We start from the raw sequence: 17,700 nt of genomic DNA on the forward strand, positions 1-17,700 counted from the left end.
TGTGAGCAGTAAACTGTAATGTATAACATGGTGCAAGTATAATGTGTTGTTAGGACTGAAACACAATTGCACATCATTCTTACATGTTTTTTGTGTATTATAGTTAGGAAATCTGACTTTTCCAAAACTGATGTGCCACCACTGCACATGTGCAGGACTTTATCAAAAGAGTATTACAAGCAACAAATTTAAAGCACATATTTATGCCCCTTATCTCCAATAGTAAATCCCAAGGAACCCAACAACAGAACAATGTCTGTATTTTAAAATGATTGCGTTTTAACACAGAAAAAAAGTAGCACAAAGTAGCAAGATTGACAAAACATTAAGAATTACAGTATGTGCTTTAGAAAAGGAATGAGGTCAACACAGTGTAACAATACATTTGAAATAGTTGTAAAATCCTTATGAAGTGGCAATTTCCTGTGTTTCATGAGGATCTTAGAAATGTACTCAATGTGCAGTGAAAAATGCCCTGTGAAAACGCCACCGTTTAGAGTGGTACTTGTTTCAGTAGCACAGCTATTATTTTCTACAAGTCATTTATACTGGTTCAATCCACAGAAGATGTTGTGTGGGGACTAAAAAGACATTACAGTCTTGCATGATCTCATTACACTTAGTTTCTTTTAATATAATAAAACGTGTGTCCATTTTTAATTTATTTATTTTACTGAAATAAAACATGTAATTACTTGTTTTGACTTTTTATGTTTGTATTCTGCAGTTTGCACACTAGAAAAAATGATTATGTGACTCTTCAAATCTTGCTGATGAGGCGGCAGTGTGTTTTTTTACTCTCCTCCGGGCATGAGGTACACTGTAAAACCTTTCACCTTACAATTACACTAATACACTGGCAGCAGCTTGGCCACTGGACTGCTGTTTATTTACAGTACGCATACTGTTTTTAAATGTTATGGTATTTCACTGTAATTAGACATACAGTTTCTTACTGTATTAATTGAATTTACAATAATATACTGGCAGCAGTATACTGGCAGCAGTTTATTTTCCCAAGATGCATTGGTTTTAACAGCAAATACCTATATTTGGTAACATTTGCAGTTAGTGCTGTAATATTATTTTCTCTCATAAGGGATAGCCCTTTACAGTATTTTTCTGTACAACATTACAGTAAGAAACGTGATATTTTAATTTATTTAACTGAAAAGAGATTGTCTGTCCAACTAAGAGCTAAATGGAGACTTAAGACACGATCGTAACAGCAGTGTTGACTGCGCCTCCTGCGGATAAGCGACAAGGCTTGGCCTTTTTTTCACTAAGGACATGGTGCCATCTAGAGGTAGGACCTGATGTGTCCCGTCTTTGCCTCTGGACTGAGGTGATACAGTCTCTGCTACAGGTCCATAATAGTCCAGTATATTATATAAATGACAAATTATGATGCATACTTCTTAAATTGTACTGTAATTTAGGGTGTGCTAGATTGTCTATCTTTAACACAGCAAGTTTATTTTTTAACAGAAACTAACACAGGCTTTATCTAGTAAAATACAGAAAAATAATTCCATATGTTAAAAGTCACAATACCACGTGTACTACACAAACTGCTGCTGGAACAAAGTACAAAAGCTCAAATATACAAACTACAGTATCATGATACATAAACACATAGCTTCATGTTTACAAACTAAACTCTCAGTACAAATGTATAGTTTAACTCATAGTGACATTATCGCATACAGTGCCACATAAAACCGTTCTTGATAGAATATTTGATGATTCTGAGTAAATGAAAGTTATTATATACAGTAAGAACCTGTGCTGCAACTAACAATTATTTTCATTACTAATCAATGCTGATTATTTCTCTATCTCATATTTCGTCTATGGTGAAAATGTCTCACAGCCCACAGCGATGTCTTCAGGTTGCTTGTTTAATTCACCGCTCAGTCCAAAATGCAAATATATTTAGTTTGATAATCATATATGTCCCCCAAAAAAGAGAGGAACGGCATTGGTTTTTGAAACGTGACTGAGGAGATTGATCGATTATTAAAACTATATGTTAAATCATTGGCCTTGTACAAGTTGGTCTGATTGGGTCAAATTTTCAGAAATAGAAGCAAAAGCGAGCAGTTTGAGAGTCTACTTCTTGCCTCGGTAATGGGCACCAACCACCATGTAGCCGTCAGGTGACATGTTTAAAGTAGGTTGCTTCGCTTTGTCCCTGCAGACCCTGACCTCGGATCTGCCCGACGGCCCTCCTCCCTTGCAGGGGTCGTGTTTCTGCAGGTAACTTAAGAAGGTCTCCCAGCCTCCGCCTACACGTACCATTACATGACGCTCATTCAGCATCTGCAAAGGTGACACATGGAAGCACAGTCAAGGAGGGGAATGCTGGGGGGAAAATGTGCATATATTTTCTTCCAGGATGTGTTTATGAATAGAATTCTCAATTATATGGAAAGCAGTCCTCCCCCAACACACACATACACCAATCTAATATTTGCAAGCGTGTGTAGCTCTGGCTATGAAAGGCAAATGATCTCTCAAATAGCTTTGTCAAAATCTCATTAAACCAAATGAAACAACATCTCATGGCACCAGCTGAGCACACACGCAGGACTAATCCACATATGAACATGAATACACACACATGCAGTGACGCACAAAGGCACACCCACATGGACCTGCAACACAGTTTTTTAAATAGAATGACTATTGTATAGCCAATCTATCTTTTAGCAGTAGAGAGGTCAGTTGTGTTTGAATCAACACATCCTTTAAAGACAGACGTCCTTACAGCGGAAAACTAACCGCTGCCATGGCAACTACAGCCACAATATGAAGCCTGGGAGGGAAAATGAAAGGAGAAATTGAGATGAGTTTAGTGCAGACCCTCAACTCCCAGGAGGAAATATCATTCCCAGGAGGCCTTGCAAATCCATCCGTTGTCATGTCAGCAGTGGCCCACCCCCTTCTTGCCTTATCGCCAATAAACCCTTCATTACGGAGCCATTAAGAATGTGATAATCCAAGCAGATATACTCTACTTTGGGAGGTGCGTGTCACATGTATGGGATGAAAAGTCAATGGTACAAGCATGGACACACAACGCAACACAGAAAGGAAAGCCCAGACGTAGTCTGTCTCAGCTGTCATCCTGCATATTAAAATGTCGAGGTTGACAGGGGTCAAGTCCGACATCCTGAATAAACCACTTACCTGTCAGACATGGAGCGATTGTAAATCTGACGGGTCTTCATTCTCAAAAGTTCATTCATTAACTAAAGTTCATTGTTACGAAATCAAATATTAATTAATCCAATTGTCAGCTCCGACTAAATGTTATTTTTTTCAGTATTTATGCTCACCTTTTATCTCTTTTTCATCCAATGTGGTAAAAACTTGTTTGAATAAAGTTGCTATTAAGTTTCTATTAAACCAGCTTAGAATAATGGAGATATCAATGCTTTTCTCTGATGTTTAAAAAAAAGAAAGAAAATTAAATTAATCATATAATTGTTTTTAGAAATCCATATGTGTCACTTAATTGTTGGTTATCTGGCTTTATATGTACTGGTTGTGTGGCTGTTTGACTATCTCAGTTTCTTGTTCTGTTACCTGATTAAATAAATTGGTCTTTTATTATAGTATATTATTTGTATAATGATATAGCTACATTTAACAGTGTTTTATGCATAATAACTATTGCAAATCAGGGACATATGCTTCCAATTAATCTATCAAATTGAACATTTAATGAAAAACAAAGTCAGCCTCTCTCTGCACTGTAATAGTCAACACAAGCCCTCTTTGTGAGGCAGACTCCCCCCCTTCAGGTCTCCGTACAAAGTGTTCTACGTCTGCAGCCCATAAACTACCGCCTGGATTCCCCTGTGTCCTCCCTGGCACATGCATTCATTCTCTCTCTCTCTCTCTCTCTCTCTCTCTCGCTCTCTCTCTCTCTCTCTCTCTCTCTCTCTCTCTCTCTCTCTCTCTCTCTCTCTATTTTCTGCTGAAAGATACATGAGTGTACTCAGCGAGGAGTTGTTTAAACACCTGCCAGTAGGAGGCACGCTTTAGCCACATCCACTGCTTTTGATGCGGTTTTTTTTTTTAGTACAGCTAGTCCTTTTTACAATGTACACTAAAGAGACAAACTAAGCAGCATTAAAGAATAGAGCTGATGCAGACACATGTGTCTTATCTCTTTTCTATATTTCTATTGTTTTTGCTGTACTCAGGACTGAGACTACCTGAGATAAATTAAAGTGTATATATGAATATATATTGCATGTTTGAGAGCCCCTGGGACAGCATATGGATTTTTTTTGTAGACTAGCATTTGCAATTTATTAAATTTATTTTTCTTACAGCTACGTGAGAAAGGGTAGAGAGAAGGGGGGGGGGACCTTTGCCCTTTCTGATTATTTATTAAAGATTTTTGACCTTTTCTTTACGAAGAACAAAAGGTGTTGTATGTTGTACAGTTTTTGAAGCCCTTTGAGGCAGGTTTTTGATATTCGGCCATATAAAATATATAGAGTTGACTTATTTTAAAGGGTGAGGAGAAAGATGCTAGCATCATGGCTCTGGGGATGGCAATGTCAGTCGGTCGGTGCACCACCTTTTATCCAGACTGAAATATCTCAACATCTACTGCATGAATTGGAATTTTGTACAGACGTGGAGCGTTGAATGCCTAAGTTTTACTCTAGCATCACCATACGATACACATTTGAGTTTCATCTTCCCCTCAGGATGGATTCAAGTAGGTAAATCTTTAATCCAATGAGACGATACCTGCTAAACAAATGACATCAGCATCAGCTGTACTTTTGTGTTTTAGCGAAACTAAGATGGTGAACAAGGTAAACATCATACCTGCTTAGAATTGACATGTTAGCATTACCACAGTGACCATGTTTGCATGCTGCCGTTAGCATTTAGATCAAAACACCAATGGGCCTAACTGCAGTCTCATTCCAATGTAAGGTCAAAGGTCAGGGTCACCTACACAACAAAGACCCTGGTGCTTCTATGGAGTCAATGCCTTGCTCAAGGACACTTGAGAACAGAGGATGGTGAAGGGCTCTTCTACCAAAATGCTAAGCTAAAGGCAAGAAATTTCTTTTCATCATCCTCATTTTGGTCCTGATTTTGCCTTCGTCTTCACAACGAGATGTCTTCATTTTACTTATTAGGTTTATCTCTTATCTAGATAACATGATGAACAAAGAACTGATGTTGCATGATATTGTAAGGTGTTTGAATGTGTTTTCCTTCCATTGACACAGGCAGACAGTGTCGCTGCTACAAAGCTGAAGGAGAGCCTAATTGGGCACAGAGAAGAAAGAAAAGCCTCCCTCTTTTTCAACACCAAAGAATGGCGGAGCACTCCAGGGCCAGCAGGACTGAATAGACTCCAGAGGGAATAGAGAAGGGGGGAAGAGGTGGGGTAGAAAGTTTACATGTGAGGAGGGGCGGTCACGCTCAGCTGCTCATTAACACGGTGTCTGATTAAACCCCTCACTAATGACTTTGTCTCGGTAATCAATAGTATCTGCTCTTTAAAAAGATCCGTACACACTGAATGGCACGCTCTCCTAGGAGTTGCACAGAGGTTATCGTGGTATGGTAATTGAGGTTCATGGCGTTTTTTCTCTGCACACACGTAGGCAGCTCGAGGTAATGGATGGAGTCAGGGTCGATGGGCTGTATCGCTCTATTCACACAGCCAAGGTGTGTTTCAGAAAAGGGAATGGAGCAGTGCAAGTAGCATCTACAAACTAATAATTATACCTTGAAATTGACAGACGGCGACAGAGTTATGACAGAACATTGTTTCTGCTTGTAGGCTGCATGGAAAAGGTGAACACAAAAGGTCAGCAGTTGAGAGAGTTTAGAAAAACAATCCTTGAGATATTAATATATGAAAGAAATAAAAGTTGTTTTTCTTGTCTTCTGCTGTACCTGACATAAAGTCATAACATGATTTTATCATCACATCTTTATTGCATTTCTTTGATGTGGTGTTCTAACACGTGCTGCCGTTTTAACATTGACAGGTCTGCTGTGAAGAAACAGGTGTTCTGTGCCTTGAAGGGAGACATTAGTCTAAGGGGCAGTGAGAATATATTGTCTGTCAGCCAGACCAAAATGTAGCTGAAACTATGTTGTACGTAAGCAGACGCTGACACTAGTATTGATCCCCAGTTAGCAGGGTGTTAGGTCAATAAAAACAATTAAATCGGTATCAACTAGTGACCAATTTGCCACCAAAGCTGTGATACACCTCTGTGTAGTCTATATCCACGATGTTCTGAGATTGCTCCGTTCCTGCAGGAAATTCCGCCGGATTTCATTCTTTTTATATGGATGTCTGTTTCCTTTGCTTTCTTTGTTTGTGAATTTTAATCTCTGGTTGATTTATGAGGACTGTGGTTAACTGCTCCTCAGATTTCTGCAGGGTCAATCCATTTGTCCAATCTGAGTTTTCTGAAAAACAACCTTTGAATGTACACGTTCCACCAAAACAAGTTCCATCCCGAGACTATTTTGCAGTGGCACCGTTGCACTGTATGGCACTTGGCGCCGCCCATGACGATTGTGATTGGTTTAAAGAAATGCCAATTAACCAGAGCACGTGTTTTACCCATCCCGGAATGTTGCGTGAATTAGCCAGACCCTCCTCCACAGCGCTTTGGAGGAAGCGAGATTAACCTCTGCGTGACTGTTTAATGTGTGAGGCGATGTCCCTCCCCTTCCGGTGGATCACCGTGGGACCATTATTTAGAAGAAATATTTAAGGTAGAAAGGAGGAAGACAACTTATTGTTTGATCCCTTTTGAATTAAGCCATGAATTAAACATATGATTTTTGTCAATTTAAGTCTCAGTTTTTCATAAAACTGTTAGGTATAGGAATGTGAAAATACGTACTGTTAGACTACAAACTTCGAAGACACAAGGGTGACGTCTCTCTGAAGCTTCGGTGTCTGTGTATTTCGTACCAAGATGTAAAGTTAGTCACACAAGTAACGGATCTTGCTTGTTTTTTCGCTTCTCGACTGAATAATCTTTGCTGGATAGATTACATCCGGTAAGATAAGGTTACGTGTGTTGTGGAACGTAGCTAAGCTAGCTAGCTAACAAGTAAACCGAGCATCAAGCAAGGTGATGTATATTGTGGGAGACGAGAGCTGTAGTTCACTGAGCGGTTTTACACAAAACTCAATGATACTACAACAACAAACAAGCAACTTTGTTGACTTGCAAAATTATCTTTTAAATTTACAAACATCAAATGTGTAATTCATGGCTCAATTCAAACGGGATAAAAAAAAAAAGAATTAGTCTCTCCCTGTTCACTGTCGTTTTTCCAAATTAAAGTCCCATCAGGTCCATCGGAAGGGGAGGGACTTTGCTTCTGAATGTTATATATTGTAAGATTATATCCTGTTAAAAATAAACTATTGTTTAATGTAAAGCATGTACAGTAATTGTTAATGGATTCATGGATAATGCCTTACAGACAATACACTCTACACAGTGTAAAATAAATATACACTGAAGCTGTTATGTCCTTTCTTTTTGTATAGATGGATGGTTGTATGCAGCCAGTGAAGTAAAACCTTCTTATATTCAAAACCCTCCACACCTCAATGGACTTGGACTCCCAAGTGGGCTGGCATTTGAACCGCACACCACGGTCATATCTTTGCCAAATCATCCTGAAAGAGACGTGTTTGTTTTTCCTTCGGGTTGGAACTCTTTGCTGAAGGTCTATGTGCTGAATAAAATCATTGTCAGCTCAGTCTTATCCTGACCATTGGTTGCCAAGCAACCCTGCCTCCCCGAAGGCCATTCCTCAAGCCTTTGTACAGACGCACACGGGTTGTGCACGACTCAGGCAGGCTGAAAGGCATCTACGTCTCCATCCCAAACCATTGCTTATCAGTCACTCTGACACACTGCACTTGTTGCTGACTCAGCTGTTGATTAATAACCTGAGGGCCTTCGCACCTCACATCTCATTATGTGGTGTAGCATCTATGACGCATCTTCATTTGGCCAACCATTAGATTTGGTTTGCATTTAACAAGTTATTATTCCACACAACAGATTTTACATGAATGTCTCTAATTTCACATAATGTATTCATGTTACTTCCTTAATAGCTTATAAAACAACATAGCACTATTGTCAATCTAGTGGAAAAGGTGTGCGTCAACAAACCTTGTCTTCTAAAATAAATTCATTTACAACTAAATTGTTTTAACTGTTGTGTTTTGATGTGAAACATAATTGCAGAAGTAATTATGTTAAGTGTCAATCTTTCCTCAGTTGTAGAAAGTGCCAAATTGTTTGCACTGCATTCAAGGTATTGAGAAGAGGTCAAAACCACCATATTTCCCTAACTTTAACCTACTGCAAGTGCCAAAACATAACCATAAGAAGGTTTAATCCTGCTTTAGTTGCTAAGAATGAAACAGATGATATACTCAAAGATTTCTTTTTTTTTTTTTTTAAGTTTTTATAATGTGTCTCTCGAATATAAACATAATATCTTGGAGACAGGATTAGCGTGAACATATTTACCCGTATATATAGAACTTTATCCCCAACACGGTAGCAGCCTTTAGGTTGCTTCTCAACAAGAAACGTGGTAGGACAGCGGCAGGGGGGGTTTTCGATGATGTTTCTCACCTAGAAAAGGTTAGAAAAAGAGAGGGCAAATCATACAAGATATGTATCTGTAAGTATCTGTAAGCTCAAATAAGATAACTTTCACTGGAATTAAAATGACTTACAATTTCATCCAAAATGTTGTTGGTGCCTGTGCTCCTCCTGCTTTTGGATGTGCTAGAGGAACGAGGAGCTGCAGGTGGGGAGGTGATGGGCGCTGTAGCTGTGGGAGTGTGTCTGGTTATTGAGGTAGAGGAGACTTTGGGAGTGGATACCAGTGTTCGGCCTGGCGAGGGTGCTGACAGTGAAGCTGAAGCAGATGTGTTAGTGGTGCAGGATGAAGAGAACAAAGGTGTTTGTGTTGAGGCTGTGGTTGTATAAGGGTTAGAGGCTGAGAGGGAGGGCTGAGGAGGGGATAAATATGTAGGCACTGGGTTTGTTGTGGCTGATGGAAGATCAGAGGCAAGGGAGGCAGCGAAGGGTTCAGACAGACAGGTTGTGCTTGGAGTGAGGGGCGCAGGAGCAGGAGAGGGGGCTGGGGGTAGGGATGAATGTGACGGTGAATACAATGATGCAGGAAAAAAGGAGAGGGGCAGAGGGGATGATGGAGATAAGCACCCCGCCTCCTCCCTCTCAATCTCTCTCTCCAACTTCACCAGCCCCGGAGGCTCCACTCCGTACCTAAGAGAGAGTTTTAACAAATCTATTTCAGCAATCTTGAGGATAAATCAACACACAGGAGAGGATTCACCACCAGTGAACACTTGAACCCGAGGGGATTCTTCTGCCGTCACCAGGGGATGTAGAAAGACTGAAAATGGAGTAGCTCGACTAATTTAAACTAATTTAATTTAAAAACTATAATCACATATTGATTCATCTGTAACTTGTTGCAAGTGTGAGCAAAACTTTTGCAAATAAAATGCTTAAAGTGTTAGATAACAGAAATGGATAAACATGGTAAAACAGGTAAAAGTGTTAGATGACCAGTTAACCAGATGACCAAAAAAAGAAATTAAGAGTAAAGGATAAATTGATGAAATGCCTAGCATTGTTTAAGCATGTTGCATCTTTTAGCATTTACACTTTGTCAGCAGATGAAGGACACTTTCTTTGACATTAAGAAAATGTCAACCCAGAGAGTTGATGTTTTCTGCTCAGTGTGATTCAGTTGTGATCAACTTGAGCTGTAACACAGGTAGGGCAGTTACCTGGCTGCAATCCGTCCCAGCTCCATCAGGCACAGGCACACCTCCCTAGGTTGCTTGTGGAGCACTTCACACAGCCCGCGCAGGAAGTACAAACAAAGGGGTTGGAGGGGTAGAAATAAAAAAAAGTCATTCATCTGAAAGAAAAGATGTCTCCGGTGATAAACTTTTGTCTGTGTCAAAAGAAAACAGCAGCTGCAGTCTGAACAGAGAGGGCCCATTTCAGCAGGTAATCTGTCTCTATTGTGCATCTCCATCTTTGAAGCTGTGCAGGAAATCCTGTGGATGTGCAGCTGAGGGCATGAGGGCATGAAAGCTCCATAGACAAGTCAGCCTCTCCTGCATCCAATCCACTACCTGTACATGGCTCTGTGCACTCAGTTTGGACCAGAAAAAGTCCCAGTTAGTTAATCTGTTAGGATGATTTGATTGAGCATGCATGAAACTTTGTACAATACAATAACAAAATACAATTGTAATGAACAGAAAATATGTCACTTTCACTGGTATTTTATTTTCATTCACCTGTGTTTGACATCCACCATTACCATCATCATGGCTGCAGCAAGAAATGAAGATGAGAGAAAAGAAGAAGAGTAATCATCTGTTCTTTGTGTCTCTGAGGCAGTAAACTGAAGCCTGTCAAAGTACAGTAAGTTTATTCTCGCCGTCACTCAATTACTCAAGTGAAGTAGGATAGTCTGCCTGCAGGGGAGGGGGGGGGGATCTATTATTGGTGGGGATTAACCTGCACATTATCATTCTCACAAACAAACAAGTAAAAATGAATGCATTTATTTTTCAAGCATGCATGTTATTCTGTTCAAGCAACAAATTATGTGCAATGTGATATCTTTTGACAAATAAGACACATTATGCTGAGTCATTCAAATGTATTCAGACAAAGGCTCGGAGGTGGGAAAAAGATTTGTCACTAAACACACTAATTAAACAGCACCTGAGGGATTGAGGATGAAATGGAAATATTTAAGGAGAAATATAAAGGACATGATGTTCTCACCAAACAAATGGACTACAGTAGAGAGACGAACACAAATACACAAAAAAACGTCTAGAAACAGCTCTTGTGATTTGTTGTGTAATTCTGCCTCAGTGAGATGAAACTTAACGTCTAAAGATTTTAGTTTAATTAATACTACAAGTGTTGCAAGACATGATTCCCTTTAGAGCTGCTCAAGTCCATAATGTTAGGTACAATCTCTGGTCTTAACTCACCCAAATCCTCTGACTCAAAAAGGTAAGCCTCATCGACGCCTATCTTTCGACACCAGTAGAGGAAGTTGGCAGTGTTGTCTCGGGCGAAGAATGATCCAGAAGTTGCATCAGCTCGCCAGTGGATCACTCTTCTGATTAAAGGCTGTGATTGTTTTCAACACACACACACACACACACACACACACACACACACACAGGAAGTGGAAACATGTTCTCCGAAAAAAATCAATTCATATTGTATTTGTGTGTGGCGGACCAATCAGGAACACAATCTTATCAAAACATAATCTACATAGCAAGGTGAGGCTAAGTGATTACTGAATGCACCACCAGATCCTGACATGCCGTACATCCTCAGACATAGTGTGAATGTTTTCCATGACAAATTTTCAAGCTTTTTAGAGTGTATATCTAATTTCTGAGAACTGGTTTTGTGTTTCTGTGATTTGCTTGAGTCTTCCCTTCTGTACATATATGTGTATGTGTGTGACTGTGTGTGAATGTGTGCGTTACTTTGTCATTGCAGCACCTTGCCATTGTTGGTGCGCATCATCTTGTCCTGGAGCAGCTGTGCAAGCTCACAGAGGATAACGCCGTTATCCAACTTCTCCATCAGACTGTCTGCTTCGAGGTCCACACCTGAGGATACACACACGAACACTGAATTATGTTCAGACATTCATAGTTAATACTTAGGCTCGTCATCTTGTTTTTTGCCAATTATCACATACAAATACTGAGATCTTTCCAAAAGAGGAGTTTAAACAATATAGTCTTTTCCAATGCAAAATGATACAAATCTCATCATAATAACATACAGCTCAAAAAGGTTTGATGTATTTTTTGCAGCAACAGATAAAAGTGTCGACTACAATTTTTTTGTCAGCTGGGTCTTCTAAAGCTGACATAATGGCAGAACAATGTTGAAGAAATGCAAAGAAAACAAGGTAAAATGCAAAGGATTAGCTGATTATGCTGCCGGGTGTCTCCGTTATTCGTTAAGTGAAGGTGAAAATGAATCTTAACCCAGGTGTTTGAGTTATCTGCGGAATTTCAATATGAAAAAGAAAATTCCCAGAAATGTTCTGATCGTGATTGATAAGCTGGTAAACCTACATTTTTGTTTCTCTCTTACAAATACACATGGTACACTCTACTGTACATGCATTTTGCAGTACTCACATATGCGTTACAATATCCTGTTGCATAGAAAACCTAAAGGGGAAGACATCTGTTTAACTATTTTTCTGATTTATGGATTTACCAAATACCAACTGTAGCCACAGAAATGTTTTGTCTAAGAAAAGATGTGAGGTTGTAAACAAGGAGGAAATCAGGTTTCAAAAGCTCTATTCTGATTCCAAATATAACGTTTTGGCTCACAAGCTATTTTGTACCTTCTGTAGTTGCATACTGTAAATCAACAATGTATCCTGTTGGAGTCTTGTTACTTTCCAAACACCTTCCAACAGGTTGCGGCATGTGCAGATCCTTTATGTTTCACCTCACAATGTAGTAAAGTGTGAAGGATCATCTCTTACCCTGGAGTCACGGCCTTATGAAGAGGTATTTCAAGGATTTGGGATAATAAGTAGGTTAATTTGCCTGTGTGTTTAATGCTAGTGCAACTTTTACAAATGTTCTTCAAAATAAAAATCCAGGTTCTAAACTTTCAAGAGTTTTTAATCTCTAGCTATTTTTTTTACTGTAACTGATGTCCAGACAGCGTTGTGAACGTTAGGGGTGTGAATCTTCACTGGTCTCACAATTTGATTTGATTGTGATTATCCTGTCAACTATTCAAATCAATTTGATATCACGATCCATCACAATGCATCACCTCCTAATTATTATTGTACATTGCTACACATGGTTTTCATCAATAAATTGTTTGTATCTGCCCTAAAAAAAGACACTTCCTGAATGTAGCGGAGTCTGAACACAGCAGACCACAGACAAAAGGCAAAAACAATAAAGTAGCGAGCGAAAAATCAACATGCAACATAAGTAGGCAATAATCGATTATAGTCTGTCACTGCATCAATGCAGAATTGTCCAGGTCTGCAGGTCGCGATGCATCAATGCAATGATACATTTTAAAACCCCAAGTGAAAATAAGTTTGGCATGAGGATCAATGGAGGAAAACCGTCTCACCCATTAGTGTGTTGAACCAGAAGGCCAGGTCTTCTTTCATGGGCAGCAGGCTGGCATCATGGCGATAAGGCAGCCACTGGTTGTACTCCTGAGGACTGGCGAGGCCGGGCCCAGAATGTCGGTACTTTTGGTCAAGAAGACAGTTCATCCCCAACCCGGTCAGAAGCCTCGGGCTCAGAGGACCGTCATGACTGGTGTTCATCGCTTCCACTTCGCTGTCCATGCTTCAGCTAAGATCCGTCTTTGACAGACCCTGGTGGACCAAATGTTAGATGCTTGTTAAGGCTCTTAGGTTTTATTAGGACATTTTGCCTAAACTCAGTATAGTCTAATTTACCAAAGTTTTTGTCACAATTTGAAACGTGTGGTTTTAGATTTGGTTTCAAATTAAGAATTTAACCACTGTTATCACAATAAAACTACAATTCCATGTTTTAAATCCAAATAGCATTGCAATTAAATAATTTTTGGGATATATCAATGTGACATTTTGTCCACACAAATAAAAAAAGCAACAATACATGTTGAAACAACACATACACTGGCGTCCCTGTACAGACCTTACACTCACAACCACACAACACACAGTCATTAATCAAAGGGATTAAACTGACTGACTAAAGGTTTAATAATATGTACAGCTGCAGCCCAGAGCCAGTCTCCTGGTGCGGCTATATGGCTCATTTGTCCTGTTCCCAGAGCAGCCTCCATCATAAAGCTCAGCCCCATGCAGAGACATGCTGAAACTGCCAGTAACACTTACTCTAATCAGCTAGATTCAAGGCAACAACACATTCAGTGGGTCACTGGGTCTGCTAAATAATCTACAGTAGAGACTTGGGATAAGCTTGATTTGTTCCAGATGACTGACTTTAAAGTTTCACTGTAAAGTAACAAAACTAAGCAAACATTCAGACTGAGAACATCCCCGGCATTTAAACAAGGGGCTGCGATGATGGTTGCTGTGTTGTTTACGTAATGTATTGGTGAGACATGGAATACGATCTGGGAAGTCCAGTTTGAGTATATACAAAGATTTGTGAATTGTAAGGCTTCTCAGATGCCAAAAGCCCAAGTGCTTTGAGCTAAATGCCAAGATGAGTAACAATGCTAACATGCCAATGTCCACATTGTAGTTTAGTTAATGTGTAAGAATGCTAACTGTACTAATTAGTACTAACTTAGATGTACAGCCTAGGCTAATGCAATCACTTCTGCAGGTAATTGGTCATAAATCAAAGTATTAGACATATTGAAATTTTGATGACAGTAAATGGAAAGTGAAAAAATCATAGAGATGACAATTCATCCTAAAGGGAACAAGAGTATCTTATTAAAAATGTCATGGCAGTTAATTCAAACGTTGAAATATTTAAGTCTGACCAAAGAGGTGGATAGATTGGCTGCCATCACTACAGCACCTAATGTCTGATATAAATCTGATCTCTAACAAAGACTTTATTCCTTAGCAGAATCTTCAAATAGAGCCACACCTGGAGGGCAGATGTTTAAGACTCAGAAAGGCAGCATCATAGCTGGCATTTTGAGCTCATTTAGTTCTACACCACCTGTGTGTTTTTGCATTGAAGCACCTGTAACTCACTGTTGTTGATCCTTATTACAAGTTCAAATGTAGTTTGTTGTAAAGTTGCCGTACAGTATACCAGCAAAAGGGAGATGACAAATCCCTTGCACGTGATCACAGAGGAAAGGGCAAAGATGTACATGCAGCAATGTATGTAAGTGAATTCTGAGCAGAGCTTGTGTGAGATAAATGTGAGGATGTTGTAGACACACGGTTCTTACTGGACATAGTGAAAAGGGTCTTTTGTAAACATGCAGACGTGGGACAGAGACAAGGTATAAGGTAGAGGGGGCTGCCTGCCAAGTTTGACGCTGGTTTACAGGTTGATCAGCAGGGCATGAGAGCGTCTGTCTCTAACAAAACATCCAGGTGCAATATTCACACCTCAGCTACAGGATGGCTCGGTGGGAAAGGGAAGGCAAAGGTCAGCTACTGGCCTAGCTCTCAGACACTAGCAGCCTTTATATTCCTGGAGAGCTGAGGGTCCATGTCTGTAAACACACTACACACATACATACATGCACGCACACACACACACACACACACACACACACACACACAGGCCCATGCACGTATCAGTGTTTCTATTCCACCTCATTAACTTTACATAACTTTCAGAAAGATTTCCTTCAGTGATATTTCACAACCTTTAATTGTGTTTTTGTAATAAGAGCAAACATCTTTACAGTCAAAGTGGCACTGGGGCACTAGACACTGGGGTCTTTGGAGAAGGAAACCAAAAGCATATGCCTGGTAAACAACTAACTTCACAACTAGATTACGCAATTGTGTTTCCTTACATGACAGGCACCACTCTCATGTTACTTAGGAAAGGAAATAGCTAATCTGTCACTGAAAGAATCCTCTCTTTATTCAGGAACATGTGTCGATGTTTCTACAAAGTAATTTCAGTAAAAATGCTGTTACTGTTACTGTATCACCTGCAGGCTTATGCATTCTGCTTTTGTCTTTCAAATCCTGTCCAATATTCACTCTCTGTGGCAACTGTTTGAAAAAAACAATTCATAATACATCATTACGGTAATAACTTCAAGTGGATGTCCAACAGCACTGCTGGCAGCTAAAGCTATCTCTGTCAGTTTTGAGTCAATGATCTGGTGCCTCAGGTGTAAATGTCACAGTTTAAAAGAGATAATGTAAAAGAAGTGAATGAATAAAAGGCATTAAATGAACAGCATGGTTAAGGTATAGGTTTCAGCAATGCTCTCACCCAGTGGCTTTCCTTACGCTGCTTCTAGACTAAATAAACCTCATATCAACGCAGGATGGAAAGGTCTGTTGCCTGCTGCACCCTGAACAGTGGAAACTTACTGTGCTCGTGCTCCAGTAAAACACAAAAAAATACAATTTTGGCACCAAGAGTTTAAAATACAGGCCACATATATACTTTTGATTGATTGTTTTAGTGTGAGGTAATCTTAAATAAACAGTGAGCCCCCCTGAACAGTCTGTTCATTGAGGGAGTTCTAACTCAACTTTCTCTTTTTCCTACCCAGGCAATGGTCAGACATCATGAACATGGTGGAGGATTTATTTCTGTGTTGGTATACTGAGTGCTTAAACTTAAACTTTAACCTTAAGTTAAACTCATTTTCAGAACTCACATTCAAACATACAGTATTGTTGTCTTCTGACTACAAGGCCATTTAACAGCTTTTTCTGGAAAATATTAACTGAACAAAAAACTTTTAAAAACAAAGAAAAATTAAAACGTTCATTACGCTTTAAATTGTATAGTTCTGATGTTAAATTGTGGAAAAACACACATTCAAAATGCATGTGACAACTCACTTCAGTCATCATTTTTTTAAATAGTTTTAAACCAATTAGAATTATGTTTAAATTCAAAACTTCTGCGTTATCCATGTCATAAACAAAAACAATAAGTTAAAGTTAACGAGTGATACAAACACTGGCGACATTACGAAGAAACGTGTGTAGAAACAGTGAAATAAGAGATATAATTTCATAATTACAGTTGGTCTTATCATCAACATCCTAATCGTCAACATGAGCAACATTACAGTCTTAACTTTTATCAATATTAAAAATACACAGTAGCATTATCATGCAAAAATACACTTACTTAACGCTAACAGAAACAGCAGATTTCCCTTTTCATCAAAGTTTCCTCTCAGTATCTTCTCGCCCGCAGTTTTCCTCTCACAGACATGCGCACGTCACTCTGAGCCAGATGTTCATCGCCCTCAGGTTGGCCAAATGTAAACTACACTGTAACAAGGAGGCTGGAGGCTGCCCTCACTTTTAAAAAGGTCTCTCCTGTCCACGCCTGCAAACATGTGGTGTCAACTTACAACATGTTAGCTAGCTAGTGAACACATAGTTTGTTTTGCTTTCTTTGACACGATTTAACTACGCGAGAAAAGTTTTATTAGAAAACTTTATTAGAAAACTTTATTCGACATTGTGTAAGCAAACTATGTGTCAGTTTCTAATAAAAGCATTCAAATTCGGCGCAGGCTGAATTTATTGGTGTGGTGTCTGGTTGATTTTTGCTGATCTCGACAGCTAACAGGAAGTAAATTTGGTTTCCATAGAAACACAGTTCCAATGAAACGGAGTATGAAGACATGAAAGCAATATTTAGCTTTTTTTATTTGATTTTTTTGTTTTGTTCTGATTGCATGTACCTATAGCTGTTGTAAATGTGTTTGAATATGTTTACAAAATACACACATTTACTTTCAGAAATTAATTTCAGAAATGATTTGTAATTTGAGGTGACCATTTATCAAACATGTTCTCTAGCCTACTCAATGAATTCTGTACTGACCTGTACAACCATGGGCCAGTTTTACAAAGATAAACAGGGGGCGG

The 17,700-nt window shown here is 39.3% G+C and overlaps 1 protein-coding gene across 1 annotated transcript; it reads right to left on the minus strand.

Annotated features, from left to right (window-relative positions):
* Window positions 1–774: 774 nt before the first annotated feature.
* Window positions 775–17,384, minus strand: gas2b (growth arrest-specific 2b). Its single transcript, XM_034869304.1, has 8 exons — window positions 16,949–17,384; window positions 13,257–13,509; window positions 11,631–11,740; window positions 11,102–11,243; window positions 9,869–9,932; window positions 8,783–9,338; window positions 8,571–8,678; window positions 775–2,322 (listed from the first exon to the last, which is right to left on the minus strand). Exons 2-8 carry the CDS (start codon window positions 13,477–13,479, stop codon window positions 2,113–2,115), a joined length of 1,413 nt encoding a protein of 470 aa, XP_034725195.1. The 5' UTR covers window positions 13,480–13,509; window positions 16,949–17,384; the 3' UTR covers window positions 775–2,112.
* Window positions 17,385–17,700: the final 316 nt, after the last annotated feature.

Source organism: Etheostoma cragini, chromosome 1 (genome assembly GCF_013103735.1).
Source record: "Etheostoma cragini isolate CJK2018 chromosome 1, CSU_Ecrag_1.0, whole genome shotgun sequence".
Classification (NCBI taxonomy): domain Eukaryota; kingdom Metazoa; phylum Chordata; class Actinopteri; order Perciformes; family Percidae; genus Etheostoma; species Etheostoma cragini.

Coding starts and splice junctions, on each gene's coding strand:
- gas2b (XM_034869304.1), bottom strand. CDS start 13,479: ATGGACAGCGAAGTGGAAGCGATGAACACCAGTCATGACGGTCCTCTG. Junction 9,339..9,868: donor CTGGGACGGATTGCAGCCAG/GTAACTGCCCTA, acceptor ACTCTCTCTTAG/GTACGGAGTGGAGCCTCCGG. Junction 2,323..8,570: donor ATAAAGTTCTATATATACGG/GTAAATATGTTC, acceptor TCACCTTTGCAG/ATGCTGAATGAGCGTCATGT.